The 15,330-nt window shown below is 53.1% G+C and overlaps 1 protein-coding gene across 9 annotated transcripts in view; it reads left to right on the plus strand.

Moving 5' to 3' along the window:
- The window catches only part of GATAD2A (GATA zinc finger domain containing 2A), a 100,993-nt gene extending 87,944 nt beyond the window's left edge, over window positions 1-13,049 (plus strand). For 4 of the 9 annotated variants that reach the window (XM_027084822.1, XM_027084821.1, XM_027084824.1 and 1 more), the window contains exons 7-13: window positions 29-160; window positions 310-477; window positions 2,527-2,806; window positions 5,474-5,772; window positions 6,437-6,619; window positions 6,815-7,010; window positions 9,484-13,049. In XM_027084822.1, the coding sequence (XP_026940623.1) occupies window positions 29-160; window positions 310-477; window positions 2,527-2,806; window positions 5,474-5,772; window positions 6,437-6,619; window positions 6,815-7,010; window positions 9,484-9,614 (1,389 nt within the window). In that variant the 3' untranslated portion in view covers window positions 9,615-13,049. The remainder of the gene's footprint in view (window positions 1-28; window positions 161-309; window positions 478-2,526; window positions 2,807-5,473; window positions 5,773-6,436; window positions 6,620-6,814; window positions 7,011-9,483) is intronic. The other 5 variants (XM_027084829.1, XM_027084828.1, XM_027084823.1 and 2 more) reach the window with 4 other exon arrangements.
- Window positions 13,050-15,330: the final 2,281 nt, after the last annotated feature.

The raw sequence follows: 15,330 nt of genomic DNA on the forward strand, positions 1-15,330 counted from the left end.
AAGATCTGAGGGTTGGTGTTGTTGACAGACCTCTTCAACTCGGATGCCTGGCAGTGTCATCCCACCACCCCTGGTCCGTGGCGGGCAGCAGACGTCCTCGAAGTTAGGGCCACAGGCAAGCTCACAGGTCGTCATGCCCCCACTCGTCAGGGGGGCCCAGGTAAGCGGAGTGAGGGCTTAAGGGAAGCCCCAGGCAGCCTCCACCTCTCGAGAATGAGCCTTCCTAGTTCTCAGGTTGGGGGCTCTTTCCCTGTGGCGCCCTCTGTCGTCCCTCTCGTTGACTTGTCTCCCCCCACTACACCCTAACAGCAGATCCACAACATCAGACAACATTCCAGCACAGGGCCACCACCGCTCCTCCTGGCTCCCCGGGCATCTGTGCCCAGTGTGCAAATTCAGGGACAGAGGATCATCCAGCAGGGCCTCATCCGCGTCACCAACGTCCCCAACACTAGTCTGCTCGTCAACATCCCACAGGTGAGGGTCATATGTGTGCCCCGCAGCTGCCCCTCTGATGGCCCACAGTCCTGGGACCCAGTCATGTCTCCAGGGTGGCTTGGCGTGACTTGCCTGCTTCCTTGGAGCCAGGTGAGGTCTTGGATAATCCAGCCCCGCAGACGGTGTTACTGTAGCTCCTTGGAGCTAGTTGGTGCATGAAAGTCGTGGGCAGGAGTCTTACGTTGCCAACTGCCATCTAGCAGAGGTGGATAGCTGCCGAGAGTGGGAGGGGTGGAGATCTGAGCTGACATAGGGAAGGCTCAGGGTGGGGCACCAGAGCGCTCCGCACCCTCCCCCTCTATAGGCACAAACGTGCGGAGAAGGTCTGCAAATGTCCTTTCAGCACCAGGGCATCTATTCTTAGCCACGCATCCCTTCACCTCCATACAGAGCCTCTGAAATGGGGAGGGTTTGTCGCCACCCAACAGAGCGGGGAAGATGGGACCAGGGGCGGGCAGGCTGAAGCATGATCCTCATTGACAGATGAAATTACTGGGTTTGCAAGGGCTTTTGTTGATGTGCAAGTTAGCTTCTCTTCCTCCTTTGGCACGGTGCATCCTTGCCCGCCTTGCTCAGATAAGATCATGGCCAGCAGGGCTCTGGGCAGCGTCCCTGCCTCTTCTAAAGTCAGGTTCAAGTACAGTCTTGCCACCCAAATGGGGACGTCCCGGGCAGGCAGTTTCATCCACACCATAAACTCGGATCAAATTACTACCGTGTGCCATACCCTGTTCTCACGCCATGAGGATGGGAACCAGGCAGGCAGTGGTGGATGGATCCTGTGGCTGTGCTCCCTGTGGGGCCAGGGGAGCCTGCAAAAGGGGCAGGGAGGAACTGGCTGATCAGAGGCTGGAGTAGACAGGCCAAGGTGCTGTGATGGCATCCTCTATGGTGGGGAGTTTTGCTCCACTGTGGAGACCCCATGGGCGGGGGGTCTGGGCAACCGTCCTGGGCTCCCTGAGCCCCATGATGTGTTACATACAAGTTGTCAGGTGTGTGCATTTTCCTGGAGATGGTGTACACAGCTTTCCTTCTATTTCCAGAAGTGTCTTCAGTGCCACAAAGCTAAGGGCACTGGCGTGGTCAGCTCCAAGTTTGGGGGAGAGCATTTGATAACGTTGGGCGACAAGTGGTCTGGAGCAAGGAGATGGTGGAGGGTCAGCCACTGGGGTGCAGAAGATGATAAATGATGCAGGAGCAGTGAGGGTCAGGAAAGGTGAAGTGCAGGGGCACACAAAGATGCTCATGAGGGAAATGCCATTGATGCCACAGTGAGCCACCTTTGCAACCTTTTGAGGAAGGAGGCCACCCAGACCTGTGCTGGGAGGAGAGCCAGGCCATAGTGACAGGAGAGTTGCCATGCTGCCTGGGTGGGGGACAGTTGCCAAGGGGCTACCCACTGTCATGGTGATGGCTTCATGGGTGTCCTCAGGTGGCAAAGTGTAGCAAATTACAGGTTTTAAAGTTAATTGGATATCAGCTAAACCTCAACAAGTGTATTTATAAGATTGGTCATCTCATAGGGCAATTAGTTTAATGGCGCTTTTCCTGTTGCTTGTTGATGTCAAGCAGCTCTGAGTTACTTTTTACTTAAAAAAATTTTTTTAATTTTTTGGCTGCATTGGGTCTTCGTTGCTGCGCGCGGGCTTTCTCTAGTTGCAGCGAGTGGGGGCTTCTCATTGCGGTGGCTTCTTTTGTTGTGGAGCACGGGCTCTAGGTGCGCGGGCTTCAGTAGTTGTGGCTCACAGGCTCAGTTGCTCCGCGGCATGTGGGATCTTCCCGGACCACGGCTCAAAGCTGTGTCCCCTGCATTGGCAGGCGGATTCTTAACCACTGCGCCACCAGGGAAGTCCTGAGTTACTTTTATAAGGATTTGTTAGCATAGCTAATGGTGCTGATGACCTGGAGCTACTTTCATAAGGACTTAGTGTAGCTAAATGGTGCCGACGTGGGCTGTGGGTGCCGTGGTTGGGCTCTCCTCAGGGTGGGCGCCTCAAGCACCCTGACCAGGTCATTGTCTCCCAAAAGCCCTCCGCAGCATCGCTGAAAGGAACGACAGCCACTTCTGCTCAGGCCAACTCCACCCCCACCAGCGTGGCCTCCGTGGTCACCTCTGCTGATTCTCCAGCCAGTCGGCAGGCAGCCGCCAAGCTTGCACTGCGCAAACAGCTGGAGAAGACGCTGCTTGAAATCCCCCCACCCAAGCCCCCCGCCCCTGAGATGAACTTCCTACCCAGTGCTGCCAACAATGAATTCATCTACCTGGTCGGCCTGGAGGAGGTGGTGCAGAACCTGCTGGAGACGCAAGGTGAGGAGTCCCTGGGCCTGGGGCCGTTTTTATCTCTTGCTGCTGAAGTTTCCATCATGCAAGTTGTTTTCCATGCATAGCACATGTTGGCATGTCTGCTGTGTACCCACAGCTGTGGGGCGCATTGTGGATGACATCTTGTCATTAGTTATTTGCTTGCTGTGAGGTTTAGATAATTTCTTTCTTTTTTTTTAAATTAATTTTTATTGGAGTATAGTTGATTTACAGTGTTGTGTCCGTTTCAGGAGTATAGCAAAGTGAATCAGTTATACATATGCATATATCCACTCTTTTTTAGATTCTATTCCCATATAGGTCATTACAGAATATTGAGTAGAGTTTTCTGTGCTATGCAGTAGGTCCTTGTCAGTTATCTGTTTTATGTATAGTAGTGTTTACATGTCAGTCCCAATCTCCTGATTTCTCCCTCCTGCCCTAGATAATTTCTTAAACGTACCATAGGCACCTTCTTTCTGATGGGGCCACTTCTGAGAGTTGGGCAAAGGTGGAACTCTGCAGAGCCTCAAGCACTCTTAGTTTCCAAAGTGGGAGAGGGACACCTATGCCCGGGCCAGGATCATTTTATTACCCTCCTTGGAAGTAGTTTGGAAAGCACACCTGCATGTTAGAGGGTTTTAGGAATAAAAGAGTATAAATAAGGTAGTGAGCAAAAACGATACTGAAAGGTGAGAGGTCAGGTTGGCCCTTTGGGAGCCTCCAGCAGATGCTAAACTGAGGACTTTCTGCCCTTAGATTGAGCTCGTGGTGGCATTTATTAGGCAGCCAGCCTGAATCCCCACCCCACGTGATCTCGTCAGATGCTCAGAGCTGAGAAGGAGGCAGAGCTGTAACCTCTTCAGGGCAGGGGATGACCAGGTGGACTCCACCTGAGGGACTGTGGGGCACCAGAGCCAGGCCCAGTGGGGAGAGGTGTGGGCTCTGACACAGCCTGGATGTGTCTGGATCTCTTCAATGACTCCTTCATGATAAGGTTAAGTTGGCAAAAATGCTGCTATAAGGCCAGTGCAGTGCGGCAGGCAGGAGGCCTGAGTCAGGAGGCGATGCCTGCCCATCCTACACTTGCCTGTGCTGGGCACCCGCTCTCCCAGACCAGTCTGTCTCCGCTTGTTCTCATCAGGGGTCTGTCTCCCTCTCCTATTGTCAAAAAACAGGACCTAACTGTGGGAGGAGGCTCTGAGTCCTGCTTGAGGTGTCTCTTGACACTTCGCAGAGCCACAGGTGGACACTGAGTACAGCCCTGCACTGGTGTGTCTGTTCTGGCACTGGTCACGCAGGCTGCAGCTACCTGGGAAGCAGGTACCCCATTCTCTGGGGTTGGATGTGTGAAAGCAAAAGTGCCCTTGTTACCAGAGCGTGTTAGCTGTAGGCTGGGGGCTGGAGCTGGGGGCCCAGTGTAGACCCCTGAGCCTTGGGCAGCTTGGGCAGGCAACATCCCATCTGCTCCGTGGAGTGACAGGTCTCCCCCCTAGAGTCAGATCCTGCACAGCCCCTCAGCAGTTAGGGGCAGCTTGGCCAGGCCCAAGGCGGGATGGGGAGGCTAAGGGTCTCTCGGCATCATGGTCCATAATGCCAAGAGGCAACTAAACTCAGGAGTGCTGGACACAGAAAAGATAGGAACAGAGTGCAAAAGGTACCCCTTACTGCACATTGGATGGCAAACATATATACATTGAAGAAAGTATCGAGGGCTTCCCTGGTGGCGCAGTGGTTGAGAGTCCGCCTGCCGATGCAGGGGACACAGGTTTGTGCCCTGGTCCGGGAAGGTCCCACATGCCGCGGAGCGGCTGGGCCTGTGAGCCATGGCCGGTGAGCCTGCGCGTCCGGAGCCTGTGCTCCGCAACGGGAGAGGCCACAACAGTGAGAGGCCCGCGTACCGCAAAAAAAAAAAAAAGTATCGACCCCACACCTCAGCAGGTGCTTTTTGTGGCTTACCCAGTCACCCCTCCTGTAGCTGATCAAGGAGCCACCAAGTTCCCATTTCCCAGGGCAGCCGGGTATGTGTCCTGGCCCTGCCGCTGACCAGCTGTGCACAGGTCACTTCAGCTCCTTGGCCTCAGTTTCTTCCTCAGGACAGTGGGGTGGGGTGTGCCCCTTAGAAGTTTGTTGTGAGAATTGGACACCCTGATACCCACAAGGCACCAGGCACAGTGCCTGTTGGCATAAGCACTCGCCTAGATGACTGGTCCTCTGTTAACTCACCCACTAGCATGGGTGCCGGTCACCACAAGGTGGGGGCCTCGAGTGGTCACCATCTCCTCTCCACTGGTGACGCAGTACGGGAGGGTTGGAAATGTCTGCACTGTGGGTAGGAAAGATGACTGGGAGAAGCCAAGCTGACAGCACTGATGTCTTTGAGAGTTGGTATCAAGGGTGCCTAACTCACAGTGTTTTCTTAAGTGCTTCAACTTTGCTTCTGCCAGCAAAGCCTCCCGAGGCTGGCCCAGTGCCCGCACACAGTTGGCACCCAATATGTGTTTGCCTAACGAACACTGACTGAGGCTTTGGTGTCCTGATGCCAGTTGGGCCACATGGCCCAGGGTGCTGCCCCTGCTCTGCCCTCATCCATATCCCACCGGGGGGTAGTCCGGGCTCCTACTGTGGTGTTCCTGTTCCTCTGACATGCGGCACACCCATCTCTCCCTGCAGCGGGCAGGATGTCAGCCGCCGTTGTGCTGTCTCGGGAGCCCTACATGTGTGCACAGTGCAAGACGGACTTCACATGCCGCTGGCGGGAGGAGAAGGGCGGCGCCATCATGTGCGAGAACTGCATGGCATCCAACCAGAAGAAGGCACTCAAGGTGGAGCACACGAGCCGCCTGAAGGCCGCCTTCGTGAAGGCGCTACAGCAGGAGCAGGAGATTGAGCAGCGCCTCCTACAGCAGGGCGCCGCCCCCGCGCAGGCCAAGGCCGAGCCTGCTGCCGCCCCACACCCTGCGCTGAAGCAGGTGAGAGTCCTGGTATGGGAGCCAGAGCTGTGGCCTGGGAGCATGGGCTGGGTGGCCTCGCCTTCCAGGAGAGGGGCCTCGTTCCCTTGGCAGGGAGTTGTCGCTAGCAGGCAGGATGTTCAGAAATTCTCTCCCACACTCGGCGATCATCTGCCTGGTTGTTAACTGTGCGTCTAAATTGCATTTAATGGTGGTGTTTGGTGGTGAACATACTAATTTGCAGTTTCTTTAGATTTTGTAGCTTTCACTTGCAGTGTGCCGGCTGACAAGCACTTCTTGTTTAAAAGGACTTTTCTGAAAGCCACATTGAGATACAAAAGGGGCGTTCGGAAGAAATGTTCTAGCTAAATTAAGGAGAGAAGCAAGTTTGAAATCAAGTTTTTTTGGCTGCTTTTTTTTTTTAATGCTTTGCTTTCCCACCCCCTATAGACCCAAAGCTCCCTGTTGGCAATTTTTTGTGTCCTTGGAAGTCATTTGTAATTCACTAATAAACACATCTTCTCAAGATCCCTACGTAGTGGGTGGCTGCGCTGCCCTCAGGAAATGCCTATCCTGTGGGGACTGGGCCTCAAGCGGCCATAGCTGCTGCCCTTTGGTCACTCTAGATCACCCTTGGCCAGACTCTGGACAGTGCTGACCTCGATTTCAACCCCCGTTTGTGTAGGTCATAAAACCCCGGCGTAAGTTGGCGTTCCGCTCAGGAGAGGCCCGCGACTGGAGTAACGGGGCTGTGCTACAGGTCAGAACTGCGGTGCCGGGAGCCCCCTGCACCGAACCACCAACCGGCCCTCACATCCCAGACCGTGACCACGTCAGTCGCCGACTGTCACACTGCCTGTGTCTGTCTGTGTGTGTCTCTCTCTCTTTCCCTTCCTCCTACCCTCCCGCCTCGGTGTAACTTACCTAGTCTCCTGATTTTGGACTTCAGGGATCCCGTGTGGGTGGGAAGAGGTCAGCCAGAGCAAGGAGCGGCTGCGCTGAGCATCTTGCCCTCTGTTGCCCCCTTCCCCACACAAGCTGTTGCACCCTCTCTCCACTGCAGGCCTCCAGCCAGCTGTCCCGGGGCTCGGCCACAACGCCCCGAGGCATCCTGCACACGTTCAGCCAGTCACCCAAACTGCAGAATGCAGCCTCGGCCACAGCCCTCGTTAGCAGGACCGGCAGACATTCCGAGAGAGCCGTGAGCGCTGGCAAGGGCAACGCCACCTCCAACTGGAAGAAGGCGCCCCTGAGTACAGGTGGGCAGACCCCGTGGGGCTCGGAGTAGGGACCTCGCTGGGGTTGGGTCCATCCCTTCCTTGTTTTGAACAAAGACGTGCACACGCACAGGTAATGGCGCAGAAGGGCCCTGAACCTGCAGACGTGCTGCCTCGGACTCTTCAGCTTCATCTCTTCTGTTCACTAAATAGGATGCCCTGAACAAGTGATAGCCCTGGATAAATACTAATCACCCTCGGTGTCTCCACCCTCTATACCCAAACTCTCAGCCCTTGACCCAAAATGGGGGACAGAACCTGTTCAGGCAGTGCCCCCCACCCCCGTGCCGTCAGTGGACCCTGTGAGCATAGATGCTCATTTTGCCAACTCACCCCCTCTCCCTTCCAGCCATAGAGAATGTCTGATTCTGCTGTTACAGTGTATTGATACCTTTCGCGGCACACTGACTTCATTTCTTGCTCACCCAGTGTCCTTCATTCCCTGCTCTCTGGGCACCCTCTTCCCAGCCCCTCTGGCTTAGACAGGTCAGATGGTAGAAAGTGCAAAACAGAATGAGAAAGCAGGCAGGAGGAGGGGGACCCTTGGGCGGGGGCTGAGATTTCAACTGAGGTTGGCAACAAAGGCCTCTGAGGAGATGGCATTTGAGGAACAACCGGGGGAGGTGGAGACACTCAGGTGGTCACTCCCCAGTCTGCCACAGCCCCACCTTCCCTGGGTTGTCCTTGGGTCAGCCCCCATACCATTTGTCCTGTTTTTTATTATTTATGTGCTGGCCTTAGGATGAAAGTTAAATATGTCTTGTGTCCGTCAGTAATTGGACAGTGAAATGTAGGCACAAAGAGCTGAGAGGAGGAGATGGGTGAGAGATCTCATTGGACCAAGTGTCCCGTCTCCCTCCTCACCCCCACGCCGGGGTTGCTCTAGGAAGAAGAGGCGCCATCATGAGATCCATCTCACTAGTCGGAACTGGGAAGTCTGGGTTGTTGGTGGAAACAAAACACAGAAGCCGGCTGTGCACGCAGCTGACCATGAGTTATAAACATGCCCAAATGTCAGAGCCTTCTAGAGGAGAGTCAGCTCAGGGGAGTTCATCCAACTGCAGAAGAATCTGGCCCTCCTGGAGAGCAGAGAGCATTTGTAAACAAACCAGAGATACTTTTGTTCAGCATGTTTAAGATTACAGCTAAGAACTCATAGACTGGTCAGAAGTTCCTTTTCTGGGAAATTTGAAAGTACATGAGATAAGTGGGGAAAGTCAAATATGAGAGTACGCGTGTATGCACAGTGATAGTACCATGTAAAAACTTCGTATTAAGGGTAACATTCGAAAGAGAATCTGAAGGAGTAAATAGTTGCTGTGTTCAACGATTTGTGGGATTAGACCTGAAAGTGTCATGGCTTAAGAGCAGCGTTTCTCAGAAGAGTTCTGCTTGGACTCCTGGTTGCCCTGGGTTTCTGGATGGTGGCTTTCTGGGCAGGACCTAGCAGCAGGTTTCTGGAGTGCTGGCCTTGGATGCACAGGGAGGGTTCTGTGGTGCATTTGACTTTGGAACATTTATTCCACAAAATATATTAACCCACCAAAAATACTTCTGGGTAACACAACGACTCTGGTCCCTGCTGCAGCTGAGACTCCAGGGCAGTCCTTTCCCGCAGGCCAGCCCAAAACCTAAGTGTGCCGGTTGGAGGCTGGTGGGGCGGTGGGGGGCAGGGTGGGTGTGGGTGTGTGATACTTGGGGAATTCCCTGGCTGTCCAGTGGTTAGGACTCGGCGCTTTCACTGCTGGGGCCTGGGTTCAGTCCCTGGTCGGGGAACTAAGATCCTGCAAGCCGTGCAGCACACTGCCCTCCCCCCGCCCCCAAAAAAGAAGTGATACTTGTTCATTGTGGAAATTTGGAGAATACAAAAAGAGAAGATAATGGCAGTGGCCATTGTCAACCCCAGGAGAACAAATGTTGCACTTCAGGACTTTCTCCTCCCCACCCCCCCCTCCACCTCTTCACTCACATGTCACACGTGTGTAAATGCCAGCACATATATAGTAAAAAATAGGAAGTACCTTACAGAGGGATCGTGCTGTCTTTAGCATTCTGTGTCCCTCTTAATGTTTTAATGAGAGAATGTTACCATATCATTAAAAACTTTGAGGACAGGATCAGTTGTAATGACTGCATAGTATTGCATCATACTGGATTGCTCAGTTGCACAGGTCAGTCATTTGCAGTTTTTCAGTGTTCTGTATAGTACTGTAGTAAACAACTCAGTTTTCATAGTTCCGATAGATGACAGGATCTCTGATTATTGCCCCACGTGTAAGGTTACCATGGCAGAGGCTGGGAACATTGTAAAAGCGATTGAGTTATTAAATTCTCTTCAGCTTCAAGGCTGGTATTTGAACCACCTTTGCTCAGTGGGCCCAGCTGAGGCTGGGGTCCTCCCAGGAGCCTCCCCCTGACTGGGGCTGTTGTGGCCTGTTGCTCTGTTCTGTTGCAGGCGGGGCCCTTGCATTTGTCAGCCCGAGCTTGACGGTGCACAAGACCTCCTCAGCTGTGGACCGCCAGCGGGAGTACCTCCTGGACATGATCCCGCCACGCTCCATCCCCCAGTCGGCCACGTGGAAATAGTGCGAGCCGGGCCCAGTGGAGAACAGGCTCCCTCCTCCCTCCCACCTGGCCCCACCACCCTCCACTCGGGAAGACACCCTGCTGCCCGAGAGGGCGAGTAAGCGCCGGCCGCGCTGCGGAAGTGAGAGTTCCGATCTTGGCTGCAAAGTCTCATCGACGTGGGGGGACCACTTCACAGGTGGACCAGGATTATTACTGGGGACCTTTCCCATGGGCTTTCTTCCTTTCTTTGCCTTTAGTTTGCCCAACACCAGCAGAAAAGCGGACCTTGGGGGCTGGTTCTGCTCCTCGCCCTCTCCTTCGGCCCCCTGAAGGGCACATGGACGGCTCACCCTAGACACTGTGACACGCTCGGGCAATGGCGCCCGGGGCTTCTGAAGTTGAGCGGAGCATTCTGTTTTGTTTTTGCTTTTCCCTCTGTCTTAGCCTCCTAATCTTTGACTGCCTTCCTTCATGGCAATCTCTAGGTTGACAGATTTTTTTTAAATCACCTCACGATGATGGAGTTTAATGTAAACCGTGCAGACCTTCCCTGCCACGCACGGCCCCCATGCCCTGGAGGGTGGGCCTCTGACCACCCAGCCCTTGCTCCAGCAGAAGGCCTCTGCTGCTGCTCGTCCCAGAGACCCCCGACCTTCCACACTTAAGTAGAAGAACAAACTGCAACCCGGACCCAGCCAGAGAGCCCGGGATCCTGGAAGCCGAGAACCGTCAACAGAGTAGGGAGGAGAGAATCGGCAGCAACATCCAGAGCCTGAGCGGGAAGTTGGAGGGGCTGGCTGTTGTGTTTTTTTGTTGTGGTGGTTTATTTTATTAAATCCTTTTCTTTTCCTACTTACTTTGATGGACAACATCCTAAGCCCTGGCCTGTGCTTCTGTCAGGTGTGTCTGGGTGGGGAGGCCCCCCTGCACCCCCACCCCAGACTTCAGGGTTCATGTTTGGGTCTAGTTTAGAACCTTCCCTTAAAGCAGGGCCATGCTGCCAGGGTTTGCCTTCAGACTTTTTTTCTTTTTTTTAAGCCCCCGCCCCTAGAGTCTACAGAAATGTCTTACAAAGGATCAGGTCTGCTTTTAGTTGTGTTGTGTTTTGGTTTCTCCCACTCCTTAAAAATCGGTCCATGAGGAAAGGCAGAAGCTGTTGTGTGTGTGCTGCACATGGGCCAGCTCTGTGCAGGTGTGAGGGTGTCATGTGTATGTGCACACGCGTGTGTAGATGGGGTATGCTGCTCCTCACTTCAGCCCCAGCCCTGGTTTTACTATCCATGCAGTTAGGGACTTAATTTAAAATCCTTATTTTGTAGGGCCACCTTCTTCGAATACACTGCTGCAACATTCTAATAAAGGCTCATTTAACCGCCGCCGCGCCCCTCCCCCCATGTTGTGTGACTATCAGTGTTTAGAGGACATTTTTGACATGCCGTAGAACTAGTTTTCCAAAGCATTCTAATTTTTTGTTGTGTAAAATCCTAAATTTTTCATTGATTTTTGAGTACATAATGTAGATGGGCTGAAGGAGGGGAGGGCAGGAGAAGGGTGGCTTTCATTCCAAGATCCAGGGATTTGGGGGAAAGGGGAAATTGACCTTCAGGAGGGGTGGGGGAGCGGGGAAGGGTGTGTTTTTACACCAAAAAATCAAGAGTATGCAAGCATTTCTATTCCTCTCATTTTTCTGTGTGCCTGGCAAATAAATACCTGTCTTATACTACTCTGAGCTGTTAGCTCTCTCTGTTCAATGACATGGGCCAAATTTTCCAAATCCTCCAAGAAGGAGTGCCCGCTGGCCTCCCCTGCAAACTGACCTCAGTCCTATGCAGCAACTCAGGCGTCTGGGCCAAGGTCACCTCTGCACTGGGGGTGCACCATCGTTGTTGCACCCCCGCGGGGGCTGACTGGGTCTGTGACTCCAGGGCTCAAACTGAGCCACTTGCATTGGCCCCGAGCCCCGTCCCCATCAGAACCTCACTCTCCACTATGCTCAGGAACCACCTCTCCTCACCTCACCTGGCCAGACTTCTCCAGGCTGTTGAATAGGCCTCGTGAGTTCAGTACAAACTGACCACCACAGGCGGAGGATGGGATGGCCGGGCCCTGACCCTGTCTCTGCCTCCTGCAGCCCAGCATTTGCAGGAACATTCCCATAGTAGGACATACTGTGACATAAATGTAGCTTTTTAAAAGGGGGTCAAGAACGTGAGATGCCTTAATCTTTATTCATTTCTACTGTCTCAAAACTTCTATCTCCCCCCTTTTTCCCTTTAATTTCCCCTTTGCAGTGTAACTTCTATAAGCCTCAAGTGCATGGTTCTGTGATGAAATTTATAATGTCGCAAGAAAAGGCATTAAATACCTCTCTGAATACGGGAAGGATATTAACATTAAGGGTATTCTCCCAGCCCCAAAGCCCACGCCTCAAAATTGGCTACAGTTCTGGGAGTTTGTAGGCTGAGAGGATCTGGTTCCCAGGAGAACCAGAGAATGTGGGAGCCTCCAGTCCCAAATGACAATTGTAACTGCCCGGGAATCTGTGACAGGAACCCCCCGATGGCAACTGGAAACTATTCAAAACGTCAGCTGTTCTGTGGACTCGGGTGTGGGGTTCACCAAGCTCACTTCCCCAACTGAAGTGGCTGCCTGTGTGGGCCCGAGTGTGCACGTGGATGCTCTCACAGATAACTGTGCGTCCACTTGGAGCTGCCCACGGCTCTGGCCATCCTGACCATGTCATGGGGACTCCAGTCCTCGGCGTCCCATGTGTACTGTTGGGACCCACACCTTTGACAAGGTCAACAGTGGCCTCTCCTCGGGAGGCGGGGAGTGGGGGCCGGGGGTGGGGCAGGGCACGGCTCTGGTCCTGTCTGTACTATAAGATCTTCAGGAAGCAAAAGCTCACTCCAGTGCAGAGGGAATGAAAGAGGCGACAGTACACCCCTGCTGCATCCTGTGGCTCCTGTGTCCCACAAATCACTCTCCTGTGGGTGGAGAGACACGGGGAGGAGTTTTCTATATAAATAATACATTATCATCACAGGGGTGTAAATAATGGGAAAGACAGTCCTTGCTGCTCTGCCATAGGGTTTTTCTTTGATGCCTAGTTATGCTGCACGTGGCGTTTGCCTAAAGAACTTGGACTGAGCTTTTTTTTTTTCTTAAAGGACAGCTAAAGTTTTATAATCCTTAACAAAGAAAAGTATAATAGTCACACTAGTGTAGGGTATTTGGGAGGTGGTTTGTTTTGGTTGGGGGGAGGAGATTGTCACTTGTATTTATTGTGACTCTAAGTCTTTGATAATAAATGTTTAAAAAAATAATCTCCCACCAAACCGGAACAGAAGTTCCAGTAAACAAAGACGCTGGAATCAATGGCTATACATTGTGTCATGAGGAAGTTTTAGAATCTGAAGGACAATAAAGAAATGGATCAAAAAAAAAAAAAAAGAAATGGATGATGTGTTGGCTGTATTTTTTTTTCGTCCCCTCAGCCCTGGTATCCCACGTTTTTGTCGCGGCTTTGGGGCAGCTTGGAAACTTGGGAAGGGACAGCAGGGTGCTTGGTTGACGGGGAGGCAAAGGAAAGGAGAGGACACCTGCTTCTTGGGCTTCTTTCAGGCCTCACTTGTCATGGGTATTTAGTCTTCCCCTAACTGGGTTCCGCACCCTTGCTTCTGGGCCTCCATTTCCACCAGAACCTGGGGCTTTGTGGCCCGTTTACCCACAGCGCTGGGGGAGTGCAGTGAGAATGTAGTGGGTTTTGCCCATCGGCCTGGCTCCTAGCCATCACCAGCCTCCACCCCAGAGTGGTGGGCTTTTCTGGATTGGCACGGCATTGGGTGTCTGCTGCAGGACATGATGTGCTTAGATTCTAAGCACAGAGGGTGGGAGCCACCCGGCTGGCTCCGAAATGAATAATTTCTGGTGAAAATTTGTTTTCAGAGGTTGACACACTTTCAAAATTTTATTCACAAAAATGAGACTTGTAAGCACTTTGGTGAATTCCAATGTGCAGTAAATGTCACCCTGTTTTCCTACGTGCTTTTATTTACTTATATATTTTTTCTCTTCTTTTCTTTTTTTGCGGTACGCGGGCCTCTCACTGCTGTGGCCTCTCCCGCCGCGGAGCACAGGCTCCGGATGCGCAGGCCCAGTGGCCACGGCCCACGAGCCCAGCCGCTCCGCGGCACGTGGGATCCTCCCAGACCGGGGCACGAACCCGCGTCCCCTGCATCGGCAGGCAGACTCTCAACCACTGCACCACCAGGGAAGCCCTACTTATATATTTTGCTGTTTCTTGTTATTGGGGCATTTCTGCCTCCAGCCTCCCCCGTGGCCATGACTAGCCTGGGCAAGGCATAGAACTGGTACAAGACATGACTGAAATTAAACGCAACCCTGTCCTCCACCCGTGACACATAATGACTGGTGCCCCACACCCCGACACTGGCTGAGAGAAGCCCGCTTCCGGGGTTCCACGGCCAGCCTTCAAGTGAGTCTTTGCTGGATTAGGCACAAGCTCCTCCGTGGACAGAGGGCAAGTCTCATGCATCTTATCCAGCTAACAAATGGGACACCAGCCCTGGTCCCTGAGACCTTGTCCCCTCTGAACTGAGTTGTGGGTGTGGCCGTGAGGCAGGAGGACCCCAGGCCCATTGCTTACACAGATCAATCAGTGGACAGAAAAAGGCATGTGCCATGCCCCAGGCATTGGGATCACACCTTGAGACAAGGGTGAGGAGGGAAAGAATGGGGTATCACGGGAGGTGACCTTTTTAGGCGTGAAGGGAGGGAGGGGAAAAGTGGTGCAGGGAGTGGGAGCAGCTTGTGCAAAGCCTCAGAGGTGAGACCAAGCAAGGCAGGTTGAGGACAAAGGAGAGTAGTGTGGCTGGACCTTAGGGGCAAGGGGAGAAGGATGTGGCTTTTATTGAGTGAGCAAGTCCTTTCCCCTTTCTTAGCCTGTTTCTTCCTCTGCAAAATGAGGGGGTTGGGGCCACAGCCTATTTGAAGGGAGTGAGGGGAGAGGTGGCACACAATCCCAAGGACACCTGAGAGCCATGGAGGGTGAGGGAGCAAGGGGTGGGGTATGGTCAGACCCATAAATGACCACCCTCCTCAGGTACTGTGGGGCTCTGGTGGAGGCAGGTAGGAAGGGCCTAGGGAGGTGTTTCCCATACACCCCAAATGACAACAGCCACTGTCACCAAACCCAGTAACCTCATCACAGGCAAAATAACCCCCAAGCTCCCCCAGGCCCTGTGGGGTCCCTCTCCAGATACCAGACACACACCTTTTACCTCTCCACCTCCTTTCCCCCTCCATTCCAGCTACAGGAGTCCCTAGCATTACTCAAACACACCAGCTCCATCTTGTCTTGGGAACACTTGGAACACTCCTTTTGCTGTTTCCAGTGTTTGATTCCTTCCCGGCTCAGCTCAAATGGCGTTCCCTTCAGTCCCTCCTTGCTCACCCCCACCTGGCATTTAGCAACAACTTACAATTATTTTATTTTCACGCCATTCTTTTATTTTACTTTTCACTTGCTCCCTTCACTGACAGCAGGGATGAATCCAAGCCATTTGGCTGAGTCCCAGAGCCTGGCACACAGCAGGCGCTCAAAAAAAATGCATGAATGAACAGAGTAAAGAATGAACCCTCAGACAAATGCCCCACCCTCGACTCTTCCCCGAAGCTCTTAACCCTCACCAAAGAAGGGACCCTCACTAAG

This window comes from Aethalodelphis obliquidens, unplaced genomic scaffold (assembly GCF_003676395.1).
Source record: "Aethalodelphis obliquidens isolate GAN/ISIS:26980383/991018 unplaced genomic scaffold, ASM367639v1 scaffold53, whole genome shotgun sequence".
Taxonomy (NCBI): Eukaryota; Metazoa; Chordata; class Mammalia; order Artiodactyla; family Delphinidae; genus Aethalodelphis; species Aethalodelphis obliquidens.